We start from the raw sequence: 15,256 nt of genomic DNA, 5'->3' as shown, positions 1-15,256 counted from the left end.
AAACAGAAGCACCAACAATCATTGAAGATACACAGAGTCTCTGTTTTTTCTCAATCAACATCTTCAGTTTTCAGCGCATCCTCAGAGTAATCTCTCCTACATGTTCAGCCCACCGAACAGCACAACACTGGATAGATGTGTGGGTTGTCTAGAAATCTGAAATCATGTACAAATGTTAGTGTGCATGCAAAACAACATTACTCATTGCTTTTCCAAACCCCTTCCCATGCATCTGGAAAGGCACAGGATTAATTATTTACAAACGTACATTATGTTGTGACATTATGTTGTGACATATGTTGTGACAGAATGACTTTGTCATCATCTATTTGCTACTTTCTATCATCGGTCTCTGGCTAGGTGTACAGTGAAAATTAAAAAATATATATTTATTTTGAGTTGAGTTTTCATTCTGCAATACAGTCTGAACAAGAATACCAAAACGGTTTGGGGTCAGTAAAGGATGCAATAAATGGATAAAAAGTAACTTTTTTATGAATTAAAAGAACAACATTGATTTGAAATAGAATTGTTTGTAACATTGTAAAAGTCTTTACTTTCAATCAATTTATTGATGCTAAATCTTGTCTGTGTCTGCAGCGGCAGTAGGAACTATGCTTGGTTCATTCTTCACATCTGTAGATGTGTGGCTAACTTCACCACATCTCTCTTTTATGAAGTGATGCTTGGGGTGCTGAATATGAAATGATCAATTATGCTCCATTTCTACAGAAGAGTGTTGTTATGCCTGTGCACACAGTCAAGGGAGTTCTGCCATTCTCAGATGTGAGTTTCGCAGGAAGTCGTGTTCTGGAAAAACAGCTCAGATGGTTTATACTGGAGTGCCTCTCTATCCCGGCTGTAATACAGCTGATGAGTATCTATCCGTTTCAGAATTTAGTATTAATTATCTGTAATGACTGAGCTTGGAGTAATGTGTGTGTCTACCGTTATACTTTATCTAGCCACCTTGCTGTCACCTCAGGTTTTTTTTAATATAGTACTTTATAATTTCTCTAAGTGATAATTTGTCAACATTTTTTTTGTGTAAGGCCATGAAGTTTTTTTTTTTTTTTTTTAATGAATAATGAAAATAATCATTATGCATTCTATGTGGGCTCCCTCTTCTTCTTTCTAAAGCCACAGGAAACAGAAGCCTTGGAGGATGAGAGGAGATTACTAGGGGTTTTGTGTGCTTTTTTGTGGGAGGTTGACCTTTAAGGCTGGGCAGTGTAATGATCTCCTACACCTTGTCTGTGTTTCCGGTTGCAGTAGAGATTATAATTGAGGTGTAGATATAAAAGGAAGATCATTAAAACTGCTATCGCTCTTTCTCACCCTCACCTTTGGTTCCCTCTCCATTGTTTTTCTTTCTGCCTACCTTCCTACTGTCCTGAGACCTTTGGCTGAAAACAGCTCTTTTATTTGGCAGTGGAAAACTGGGCTACCTCAGACTGGGCTACCCTTTAACCTCCCAGTCATACAATCTTAAGCCTCAGTAAAAATTAAAACACCACAACAAATACTGAAAAGTTAGCTCTTCACTAATGTTTTTCTGGCTCAATCGCATGTGACGAAAGGATGAAAAACAAACCTGATGTTGGTTCAGGATTTTAAAAGGAAACCTGGTACCTGCATGTTTTTGGCAGCACTACAATGTGAGTCTTAAGAACATTTTGGTGGATTTTTTTGTTTTAAAAGAGAAAGACCAAATAAGCCATTGGAGTCTAAACATGTGTGCCTTTAAGTTTGACAAGGACAGAGCAAAGAGCAAGGACAGAGCAAAGAGCAAAGTTAACTTCCAACCCAATCCAGTTTTTTTTATATTTGCCATAAATATTCAGTGCACTAAGCACACATTTGGAAGAATGTGCTGTTTCCATTCAATTAAAACATACAGTAACCAATGAAGTAGTATAAAAGTATATTCCAAATAATATATGAATGCAGCATATATGAATGTACGCGATCACAAGATTTGAAAGCTACTTCAATCATATGCTGTCAGAAGACAAATCAAAATTCATTTGCTAACTTTTTGTCATGAGATAATATTTGCATGAAATTGGACAAAAGGCCTGCCACGATGTTTACAGACAGAAATGGAAAACCACAGAGCCAACAGATTCGGGAAAACTCGATGAAAAAGAGAATTTTGATTACCCATGAGAACATCCTACCAAAGTCTGGTGTATCTGACACACTTTTAGGGAAGACAAACAAGAACAATGATATGAAAATATAAACAAATACTATACTTTCCATCATTCAGTGGACTCCTTAAATATTTCATGTTTATTTATATATACATACTTTTTTGGTAGGAAGCCATGCAATCAACAAAATACCATGCAGTGAGCCAATGATTCAAGGCCCTATCCATATGCACAGCGCTTTGGCTTGAGTATGAGTTTGTGTGTCAAGTATCGCAGGAATAGATGCCGACGCTCTTTGATGTTGGATGTTTGAAACGCCACTGCTGTCCAGATTCCCCCTTATATACTCATCCAGCCCAGTACAGCGAAACCCCTCAGATCACAGCATAAAAGCTCAAACCTACAAAAAACATTTTTTTATCCCTCTTTTTGGATTTCCACTCATCCTTATCCATCTACACACTCAGTCCTCTCTCTCAATCTTGACTTTTTGTTGCTGCTTTCAAAGGTGGTCACAGCTATTCCCAATCGCAAAATCCCCATTAAGCTTCAAAGCTCCGTTTACTCCTCTTCAACATGTGCATATATGTGTACATGTGTGTGACAGAGCGTTTTACTGGAAGGTGTTCAGCTCATAAGCACGTAACTAGCTAAGCAAACACACACACACACACACACACACACACACACACTGCTTAAAAGTGAACATTACCTTTAGCAATCATGTACTTACTGATTAATAGGTCAATTTAAGATTTAATTTTAACTCAATTTCATAGCAATGATGTTGTCTTAAAGGGATAGTTCATACAAAAAAGAATGTGCTGTCTGACTTTCATTTTTCTGTGGTACACTAAAAAAATATTTTGTAAAATGTCCCAGTGATTCTTACAATTGAAGTCAATGGTCACTAAAACTGTTACCAAAACTCTTCAAAATATTGTGTGTGTGTGTGTGTAAGAGAGAGAAAGAAAGTCAAACAAGTTTGGAGGGGGTGGGTAAATAATGACAGTTATTCAGTTATAAGTGTTACCTTAATTTTTTTTGTGAAATGGATGTGAATGTTTGTCTGTCATTTCTGCACAACTACCGCCACCAAACAAGTACTGTGTGCCATTGGTTTATCAAACCAATGGCACACAGGTTTGCACAAGAGCAAAGGTTTGATAGAGTCTCTTTTTTTCAGAGGAATCAGCCTATAAATGGCTTACTTACAGTTGTCTCTGCATATTAAGCTGGAATAGAAGAAAAATGACACAGCTCCGATTCGTGTGAGCGTGCAGTATGTGCGATTCAGGCTGTATACTTCTGATGTGATTCTTTAGGAAACAGCTGTTCAGTGTGTAAGACCATTACTCATACTCGCAATGTGACTGTACCTTCCCTAAAACAAATCTCTCCCTTTCTATTTCTCTCCAAAGGCTTTTTCCATCTTATTGTGCCTGTTCCTCCTACTCTCATCTCTCAATTTCCCTCTTCCTCCCACTTTTCTCCCTGCTCTCTTTCTCTGCTGAGATCTCGGCTCTTTTGATATGAATGATAAATGCATTCTTTAACGATTTTTCTCTCTGATCGTTCTGTGACTGCAACAATTCTCATTAATGATTAATTTCAAAGTCTTCTATACACAAAACACACACATAGATCACAGCACTCCAACCACACACAAACAATTGCATATGCAACTTTACTTAGGAGCCAATTAAATGAATGCAGCACATAAGCCAATTAAATTCATGAAGCATCAGCTGAAGATCAAGTCCAATACTACAAAGACTGATGGAAATGAAGATGAGAGGCAGAGACAAATTTCCAAGTAATGATTGTCTCATTTAAGACTAACTTATGTTTTCATGACAGAATGTTTTTTTTTTCAGCAGTGAATGAATGAGAGTTGAACTGAACATGTCAAGAAGTCATTGAATAATGGTACTTAGTTAATGAACCAATCAATTATCAAGCAGGCTTAGTTAAAAAAAAAAGTGTTCTTCCATGATCACAAAAATGCTGAAGTATATTCCAAGCAATATTTCACATAGCATGGATGTACGTGATTTACAAGATTTGAATGCTACTTTGAATGCTATGGCATCAGAAGACTTGGAATATAAGACAAAGACTACTATTATTGTACTTTTAGTCAAATTAAAAATAATAATAATTATTATAATGCAATGTCTAATTCATATAGTATAATAATGTAAAATTCATTGTTGTTCCTTGCATGAGTACTGTAATTTTTAGTTAGCTTGACAGCCCATTTTCTTTACCAATTTAGTATTGTATTTGAAAAGTGCAACATGAACATTCTTCAAACGTTCTCCTTTTGAGTTCCATTGAAGTATGTAAGCCACAATGACCTGAAACAACATGAGGGTGAGTAAATGACCACGTAAGCACTCCGGAGTAGGCATGGTTTAGCCTGTAGCAGAGCGATAAAATATGAGTGGTATGTGGAAAACCTGAAGTGGAGCTGGAATGGAGTGATTAGAGAGCACTTTAAGCGGGAGGGGGGATTGCTGTTGCTCTGCTCGTCTCACACACACGGGGAAATAATGACAGAATTTTCATTTCTGGGGAAACTAACCCTTTAAGCTCAAGTGATCCTACTGATCTATTTCATGTGAGTGTTATTCTACAGTTCATTTCTCTCGGCACAGATAAGCACTTCAAGCACAGATAAGGCTGCCTAACTTTCCATGAGCCTGTGTTATTGTTATAAACTGCAGTCTAATCTTATTCTATCTCCAAAGTTCACTGAATTCGGTCATCTGTTCATAAAGTGTCTCCAGATAGCAGTGAAAGGCAGATGATGGATGAAAGAGATGATTAGATGCAAAGATGGAAACATGCCAGGAAGAACAGAACAAGCAAGAAAAAGTAAAAACTGAGATTGAGACTGAGATGTGAGGCATATCAGAAGACCATCTGGCTTTGATTTAATGCTTCCTGAATGGCCTCTCTTCAAAGATTCACTTCACCAAAAGCTTCCCTTCTCTTTCCCTTTATCTTGCTATTCCTCTTTCTGTCCTGCACTCATCTCGTTGTCCTTGCAATCATGTTTCAACCATAGCTGCATCTCTGAAAATATGCCTGCAAACAAACAAGTCACATCAAAACCAAGTAATGAATGGCTCAAAGCGAGAAATGGCACAGACAGATGTGGCTTCAGCACAGAAACCTTCTCAAGTATATAAGACTGCTACTTCAGCAAATTCCTTCTCTTTTCCTCAGTCTTTCACGATGCCATCTTCATGCTCTCCATATCTTCTCTCCTAGAGAAGAGACACATTTTTTTTCTTCAAAATTGCACTTTTGTGGGTACATCTAAAAAAAGACTTCCGCAATTGTCATTTATACAGAAAAAGGGTTAAAGTATATATATATATTTTTGCATTTCCATTTGATGCTGCCAACTATGGAAGCCCACGTCCACCTCAGAGGGAAAAAAAAGTAATTGTGAGTTAATTTCTAGCAATTGCTACTTTATTTAATGTGATTGTATCTTTATTTCATGCAACTGCTTCTTTAAACTGACAGTTCACCCATAAATGAAAATTATGTCAACATTTACTCAAGACTTTCTTTTTTATCTCTGGAATATAAAAAGATATTTTGAGAAATGTCTCAGTGCTTTTTTGTCCAAGCAATTGTACTCAATGATTATCTAAACTAGTTACCAATATTCTTTATAATATCTTCTTTCAAAATACCTTCAACAACAAAAAAATATATATTTTTATAACAATATGAGATCGAGTAAATTATGAAAGATTTTTATGGTTTTGATTAACTATCCATTTAACTCTTGATTTTTTTTCAGTAACACTAATTATTCTATACCATACTATATGTTATATACTATATGTGTTCTAGTACACTGTTCCACAGATATCACAAACTAATGTCAAATAATTTAGAATAAATTTGCATGCTATTGCCACTCATTCAGCATGCTTAATGAACAATGGGATAACCTACAGTATATATATTTCAACACTGCAAAATAAAAATAAATCTTTTTTTTTTTTTTTGAGCAGTGTGCAGTGACCGTTAAAGCTCTGGGCTTGCTGCATTGCGTGGAGGTGGTTTTCAGCATTGGCAATCGACAGGTCTTTCTCTTTCTTTTCCAAATGCGAAAAACACTGCAACCAGTGCCTCTTCTTAAAAAGACATGCTTGTTGTTGACAGTTGCTATGGACATTACCAACTCACACATCATTTACAGTTACCATCTCTCCCACTGTGTCGCTCTTTTGCCTGTTCTGCCACCTCATGCACCCCCCCACCCCTTTCACTTCTCTTTCTTATGTCCATTCACTCACCACTTCATGTGCACAAACTACATTTGTTCCAACAGTTTTCAGGTCAGTGTGATCTGGTGTTCAGACATCTCGAGTGTTAGGATAGATTCCACTGGTGAAATACTGCAGGCAGAATAATTAATTCTGGCTAATTGGATGGCGTCTGATCGGCTGATGAAACTAGTAGTGAGTAGTGTCAAATTTTTTATGACAAAAATGACTTATGGGGATCTGAAATATGGCCATTTTGGGCACCAAAAGACCAGTACCACTGAGTCAGCCACATAAAAAAATAAATAAATTAATAAATAAATAAAAAATATACATAAAATACAAACACAAAGACAAACTGATTACATACAATTGTACAAACTGTGTCTTAGGAAACATCCAAAGAAGCCAGAATGACATGATGATGAGCACTTAATAGACAGCCGACTGAGAGTTTAGGCTATCACGCAAAATGCTTTGGGGCATGTGTTAAACAGGCATGACTGCAATAACAACAACATCAACAGTGACTAATAAATGATCTGAGTCACCAAGCCCTTGTTTTAAATAATATCAGCACACTGACAGCAACTTAAAGACGCCCAAATCTCGTTCCACATGGCTGATCACTACATATCATTTAGTGATTTCCTTCAGGCCTGATAATTAGTCAACAGTCTTTCAAAAAAGACCCTTTCCACTATAATATCTGCATGCGCTTGACTACTGTCGGTTGAGACAGTCTCAGATCTCTATCAAAAGGTGCCTTTATGTCTTAGGAACCTCTGATCCCTTCAGCTTCTGTGGATTTTTGAAACAGCAACACTGTCAAAGGGCTCGTCTGACAGACGTTTTTAGAAGTCAGGGAGCCTCAAAGCCTAAATGTGTTCTCAGTTGACACAGGTAAACATAAACCACTAAATTCAACACAAAATATATAAGATAAAGCAAAACATTTGGGTGAAAATTCTCTTCCAACATTTCAACGTATGGCAGCCGTACCAAGGAGGTCTATAATTCCTGGAGAAAGCTAGCCTATACATTAGCATTATCATCCAGACACAGTTACCTTTGAATGGATGTTTTTACAGCATTAAAACAGGTGATAACTAGCCAACCTTGCACGTGATGCTCAGAAGTGCCATTAAAGCAGCCAATTCAGTTTTACACCTACCTTAACACCACGAACTCTGAACTCAGTGAGCGCTCTGTGCATTTTGGTTGCGGCGGTGGGGAGGTCTTTGCCACTGGCTATGACTTTAACCAGCAGAGAGTCATAGTGAGGGGAGATGATGGCCCCCTGAAATGCAGAAGCACTGTCCAGACGAATACCCATACCCTCTCCACTGCGAAACACCTGTTGAATGATGGGAGAAAAATAGAGATGAAGGAAAAAATCTGGAGAAATATTGCTAGAATGAGGATGAGTGTAAATATAACAACAATACAGTTATAGAGCACAGTGTTGACACACAGGTTGCGGAAAGCATTTTGAATAGGTCAGGCTGAAAATGATGATGAGAAATAATAACAACACCCTTCACCATTTGTCTTGTTTTTGCAAATACATTAAACCACCACTTCAACACCTCTTAGTGAGAACTCTACTCTTTTTGAATAAAAGTGAGCATGACTGCAGTATATTAAGAGAGTTATGTGCCGATATGTAACATCATTAGGCGATGAATAAATACATAACAAGTATACGAGACAGATTAATTTTTTACAAATATGACTTTATTCAGCTGCAGCCGAACACAGCAGAGTGCATAACTGAGTATTTTAGGTTTGCAATCTATTTTTTAGATACAATCATTGGCAATGCATCATAAACTACCGTTCAGCAGTTTGATGTTGGTAGGATTTTTAAGTGTTTTTAAAATGATTCTCTTAATACACCAAGGCTGCATTTATTTGATCAAATATACAATAAAAATATCATTATTGTGAATTTTTTTAACCGTTTCAATTTATCCCGATTCAGTTTATCAAAAACGGATTTTTCAGCAGCAATTATTTCAATCTTCAGTGTCACATGATCCTTCAGAAATAATTTTAATATACTGTTTTGATTCTCAAGAAACTCTTCTTATTATTATTACAGTTGAAAACAGTTGTGCTTCTTAATAATTTTGTGGAAACAGTTTTTTTTTAATTGTCAGAAAAAAGTGCTTTAAATAAAGCAAAACACATAATAATAATAATAATAATAATAATAATATTACTGTTGGAAAAATAAATGACAATTGTATGCTTTAAATAAAAAAAAATCTGTAATATTTCAGTCTATTAAGTATTGTTTTATTTCTAAAAAACACCCCAAACAGTTGGACATTTCTCTTCTTTCACCTGACATGTAGCTTTCATAAACAAACAGGTCTGGTTATAAGGATTTGTTTTCCCACAGATTAAACCCCTCCTCCAGTATATGACACATTTGTTACTGTATCTGTTAGGTGTGTTTGACTTTGGCTGTGCCTTGCCTGACTGATCAACAAGACTTACAACTTACATTAGGGGAAGCGAAACTGTCCGAATAAACATTAAATGCACGTCATCATTGTCGTCAATGAGTCTGAATCATGAAATAGCTATGTTGTTATCAGAGCCCGTGCAGCTGCTTAAGAAACTGCAATGACTGAGCCAGCCAAATCGCTCTCTCAGGACCCTACTGGTCACACTGGCTCTAAAGCATAACCACATGCACGGACATCAACCGCTTCAGCTACAATTAAAGCAACACTTTAATAAAGCTTTAATGTTTTAATTTTTCATTTCATGGGAATGTTCTTCAGTGCAGTGTGTTGTAGAGCGTTGTGAGTCTCGGCATGCCTGCATTATTTATGCAGCAATCTGCCTGCTGAGACACATATTAGTACATAACCAACTACGCCAGTTCTTGCTGAGGTCATTCTCTCATCATATAAAGTACTCTTACCAGACAAACATTTGTGAATAGAGGTGTCTTTATTAAACAGGCATGCACATTTACATTTATATAAAGCTAGCTTTAAATACTATAACCAATCCTAACAGATTTTTTTCAATACAAAAATCTTTAAAAAAATCAGTTTTTTTTTGTTTGTTTGTTTTTTTACAAATGACGACATCCCCAAAAGGAGGTTTTGGAGATGATGTAGTTTCAATTTGAGAAAATTAAACAAAGCATATTAAGATGGGACGTTTAACAACAATTAAACGAAACATTCTTATCAACAAAAATTAACAATCATGAAACACCATTATTCCTGGAAACATTGATGCAGGCGTGTCCAATCCTGCTCCTAGAGGGCCACCATCCTGCCCTGTTTAGCTCCAACACACCTGCCAAGAAGTTTCTAGAGATGCTGACGGTCCTGATTAGCTGGTTCAGGTTTGTTTAATTAGGGTTGGCACTAAACTGCGCAGGATGAAAGCTTTTCAGGGGTGTATTCCAGAAAGCACGGTTAACTTACCGTCAGCTAAACCCTGAACTTTCGGTTGATTAACCCCAAACCTTGCTTACTCGAGGTATGTGGTTCCAAAAACACGTCCGGGAGTAAGTTCATTCAACTCAGAGTATGTTCTTGGTTAAGACATTCTCAACAGAGTGACGAATCGACGAGTCACTACGGAAACGGATGCTAAGAAAAAGTGTGCCATGCTGTTTCTTTCTTCTTCTTTTGTTCAGTGGTCGTTTACATGCTTAGTGCATATCACCACCTAATTGATGGTTGTGCAATCATTTAAATTTTTTTCCTGTTTAACCTTTAATCCTTGAGAATATGAATTATATTGTTTGTTTGATGCTAATTCTATATTTCATATGTATTCATACATATATTTTCATATAAGTCATATCAGATATGTATTTTGATTTATAATTTAGACATTATAGAAAATGCAGATCCATGTGTGAGATGATAATATAAAATGTAATAAATATAAATAATATAATACAATAAATTGAACATAACCTTGTCATAGTGTTTTATAATTTATACAGATATTATATTAGAATAATATATTTCCTTATTTATTACTTATATTAGCGCTTCATCATTAACAAAACATACAAATATATATATATATATATATATATATATACTGTATATATATATATATATATATATATATATATATATATATATATTACATATTGTAATATTGTATAATGTTGTGTGCTATCTGTCACGCCCACTGATCACACGTGTGCTGAAGTGAACTAACCCTGGAACATAACCTGCTCCGGAGCAGGTTATCTTCAGAGAGCAAGTTACTATGGTTACTTACATACGCTGAAAGTAACCTCTGATTTTCGAACCGAAAGCTGAGGTTATCTGCTCGCTTATTCTCAAACATACCCGGATATGTCACATAACTTTTTGGAATACCACCCTGGAGACACCTCACATTAATGCGAAAACTGTCAGAAAACAGCTCTAAAAAGCTATCTGCTTTTTTTTTTTTAAATCCTAGTCAAGGCAAATGTATATTTCACAATCTACCAGACCCAATTTCAGCCATAACTCAATAGCTATATTTACAAGCACCCAAATAATCCATTGGTAATCTGATTATTTCTTGATCTTATTGATTGATGGCTCAATCAGATTGAAAATCCTTCATGTAAATACCTCAATCGATCCAACGGAGTTTGATCTGAATTAAATTTTGATCGGATTGGAAGGGGTGGTGTAGACCTTGGGGGTATTCCAAAAAGCAGGTTATGTGACATACCCGGGTATGTTTGAGGATAAGCGAGCAGATAACCTCAGCTTTCGGTTCGAAAATCAGAGGTTACTTTCAGCGTATGTAAGTAACCATAGTAACTTGCTCTCTGAAGATAACCTGCTCCGGAGCAGGTTATGTTCCAGGGTTAGTTCACTTCAGCGCACGTGTGATCTACTGACGAGCCTTCATATATATATATATTTGTATGATATGTTAATGATGAAGTGCTAATATAAGAAATAAATAAGGTAATATATTATTCTAATATGGTTATTATTTAGTTTATTGGCATATATAACAGTTATCTGTATAAATTATAAAACACTATGACAAGGTAATGTTTAATTTATCGTATTATATATATTTATTTATTACATTTTATATTATCATCTCACACATGGATCTGCATTTTCTATAATGTCTAAATTCTAAATCGAAATACATATCTGATATGATTTAATATATAATTAGCATTAAACAAACAATATAATTCATATTCTCAAGGATTAAAAATTAAACGGAAAAAAATACAAATGATTGCACAACCATCAATTAGGTGCCGATATGCACTAAGCATATAAACGACCATTGAAAAAAAGAAGAAGAAAGAAACAGCATGACGCACTTTTTCTTAACGTCCGTTTCCTTAGTGACTCGTTGATTTCTCGCTCTGTTGAGAATGTCTTGAGTCTTAACCAGGAACATACTCTGAGTTGAATGAACTTACTCCTGGGTGCGTTTTTGGAACCACATACCTCGAGTAAGCAAAGTTTGGGGTTAATCAACCGAAAGTTCAGGGTTTAGCTGACGGTAAGTTAACCGTGCTCTCTGGAATACACCCCTGAAGTAATACAATAAATAGGAGAAACAACAACAACAACATGTAAACACTTGAACACTTGTCTTTGTAGGCCAAAACAGGTAAAAGTTTCTCTACTCATGCTAACGTCACATTCATAAAATGAATGTTGCTGTTGTTATTTTAATTATGGAAGATTTGCTTTCAGCAACAGCTAGACAGAGTTGTGTCTCAGCAAAATGTTAGTGTCTCGAGAACCCAGTGCTCATTGCATGATGATACACTGAAAAATTATGATTAAGTATTATAATCGACTGACAGCCTTATTCTACTCTTAGCACAGACACACACTCATACTCTAACACTGAAATATTTTCTTTGTTCTGTGTGTAGAAAACGAAAGCAAAATCAATAAATGAGAGCAGACAAACAGGGGGTCTATTTCCAATCACACATTAATCAGGGAATCATCAAAGCTCAATGATTAGACTGTATTGATCAGCCATGATCCAGGTACCCAGATGCCCTTAAGCCAATTAGTGATATCTAAAATCCACAGGAGCCGAGAGCCGGTCAGCAAGAGCAGGGAAACTGACCAGAGAATTTTACCTTTCATATGATTTGTATGGAGCCTGTTACATTCATTATTACATTACAGTGACCCAGCAGGTTTCACCTATCTTTCTTTCTTATAGCTCTCCTTCCACCCCTCTAACCGCACAATCCTCCACATCATTAATTTTTTCTGTCATTCATTTTCTGTTGAAACTTTTCTCTTCTCTTTGCTCACAGAGGATGCCAAATCTAATTTCTAGCAGTCTTCTACTGGTTTAATGTCAATTACATCTTTACAAAGCACCTACAAGCACAGACAAACAAACACACACACACACACACACACACACACGCACTCGTCTAAAAGCATATTTCAAAAACCATTTAATTTCTGAGTTCTTGACTGACAAGTTTCATGCCCACAGTCAAACATGTACCCAAGAAAGCCTTTGAGGGCATAAGGGTAATTAAAAATCTTGCACAGTTTAAGATCTCTGACATTGACTAAAGCCCTATTCGCACGGGATTAGTATTATCTGGGGACCTCATGTGATTTAGACATTACCCCCCACATCTGAATTTCATGTGGCACATTTGCACGGGATATGCGAAGCCTGTGATTTTACTCAAATTTACTGACTTATCTCCCGGATATGAATGTTCCTTACCGCATACTGCTATACATTTCATCCATCGAATCATTCTTTTTGTATCTTTCTTTTTCTGCAAATTGTATAGTTGTATGGTGAATAGCGACTAGACCCTTTGTAGGTGGGGTCAGTAGTCCAGTACTGCTTCTTCTAAGTTTATCATTATCATGTGTTTTTTGGTCTGTCAGTTTAAACATTTGAGTGATTTTAAGCTTTTCAAGCACAAGACGGCATGAAATCCAGATACAGATCTCAATGCTGTACTCGCGCGCTGTCATAGATCGTCTCTGTGCGTGCACACAAGGAAGCCGTCTCTCAGACAGCAAGTAAATACCAAATTGAGTTATTTTTCACGTCTTGAGCAAATTGGCACAACATTATCTCTGAATGGCTGTCTTGATGAGTATCGATGTAAAAACAGTCTTAAGTGAACATAAATATTTAAGAAAATATCGGATGAGCATTACTTTTTAGCATTAGTTTTTCTCAATTGCTAACACACTATAACTGATTCATTTGGCCCAATTTTCCAAACCATTCATACAGTTCTCGAAACAAAGACACGCTTCTCAAAACCTTTAACACATTTCACCTGTTTGCACACACGTACCAATCTGCCAAAACTCTACACAAAAACGCCATCATTTTGCACAGGTTTAACCATGTTCTCAATCAGAAAACATAAACACACAATATAATTAACTCAAGCATCAACAAATGAACTCAAATAGTGTACATTTATCCATGTGTGAACATTCAGTAGCAAAACAGATGACACACCATTCAGAATCTTAGGATGATATGCACAGGAGCACAGCTGATTATGTGTTTTGGAAAATGAATCCTGGTAGTAGGAGACAAAGAGGAATATGAGGGGAAAACAAAAATGAAGGGGATGAGGTCAAAGGTAATTTGTTCCTGATGAAATACAAAGCACTGTAGTTGACCATGTTCTTCTGCATGAACTGACCATGAGGGAAGTTACCCTACAGACTCATCTACAAGGTTTCAATACTACTTACACATACAATATAATTACAGTACATACACTCTTAAAAATAAAGGTGCTTCATGATGCCATAGAAGAACCTTTTTGTCTAAATGGTTCCATAAAGAACCTTTAACATCTGAAGAACCTTTCTGTTTCACAAAAGGTTCTTTGTGGTGAGAAAAGGTTCTTCAGATTATAAAAAGGTAAGAAAGAGATGGTTCTTTAAAGAACCTTTGACTGAATGGTTCTTTGTGGAACCAAAAATGGTTCTTCTATGGCATCGCTGTGAAGAACCTTTTGAAGCACCTTTATTTTTAAGAGTGTAGTAGCAGTATTTCAGATGAGATAATTTTCATTATTCTATGTACAATAAATACTGTAGTACATGTTGTACACCCTCAAACTCATTACTGTTGAATTGATTTGTAGCCAAGTAGTCCTTACATGTACTGTATTTGTGCAGAACTGAGAGACGACTGTCTAGGGGAGGCAGAGGAGTCTTTTGTCAGAAACTGCTATAACAAATAAGGATAATACCAATACTGTAATTCACATTGGCAGAGGATGCTGAATGAATGAATTAATTAATTTAATTATTTATTTATTCATTCATTATTTATTTATTTATGTCAAGTAACTGACAGTATATTCCAATGCGGGTTTACTGTATATTCAGTTGTTTGGTCTTTGAACTTTTCTCTTGTAGTGCTTTTCATTTACTATAAGATCTCTTTACAGTAGTGTAATGACAGTAAACTTTTCTTAAAGTTTATTGCTGAATTTTTCTGTATCTGCACCCCTCTATTTATGCCGCATACTGTAACAGTCATTGAGTAGCAAAAGGATTCCTTTTTCCCAAAAGGAGGTTTTTGTAACAGTGTTTTGAATTGATCTCACTAGTGTTCTCTAGGCAGTGAAGTAATGCGTGTATTTGGCAGGTTTGTGTGTCATCTGAGGCCAAAGTTTGAGTCTGACAAAAGAGAACATGTTTTTGACTGAACTATTTGATTTTGACCTGGAAGTTTTATAGTTTGCACAAGTTGGAGTGTAGTTTTGAGACAGTGTTTATAGTTGTGAGAAAATGGTGAATTGTTTCA

General features: G+C 36.1%; 1 protein-coding gene across 1 annotated transcript in view; it reads right to left on the bottom strand.

Annotated features, from left to right (window-relative positions):
- Positions 1–5,386: 5,386 nt before the first annotated feature.
- LOC107565168 (pyruvate carboxylase, mitochondrial-like) overlaps positions 5,387–15,256 on the bottom strand; it is a 114,262-nt gene continuing 104,392 nt past the window's right edge. The window contains exons 10-11 of the mRNA XM_016250384.1: positions 7,626–7,808; positions 5,387–5,431 (exon numbers count right to left, since the gene is read on the bottom strand). Of these exons, the coding sequence (XP_016105870.1) occupies positions 5,387–5,431; positions 7,626–7,808 (228 nt within the window). The remainder of the gene's footprint in view (positions 5,432–7,625; positions 7,809–15,256) is intronic.

The sequence above is a fragment of the Sinocyclocheilus grahami genome, unplaced genomic scaffold (genome assembly GCF_001515645.1).
Source record: "Sinocyclocheilus grahami isolate Dianchi unplaced genomic scaffold, SAMN03320097.WGS_v1.1 scaffold985.1, whole genome shotgun sequence".
Lineage (NCBI taxonomy): Eukaryota > Metazoa > Chordata > Actinopteri > Cypriniformes > Cyprinidae > Sinocyclocheilus > Sinocyclocheilus grahami.
This window is presented reverse-complemented; position numbering and strand designations above follow the sequence as displayed.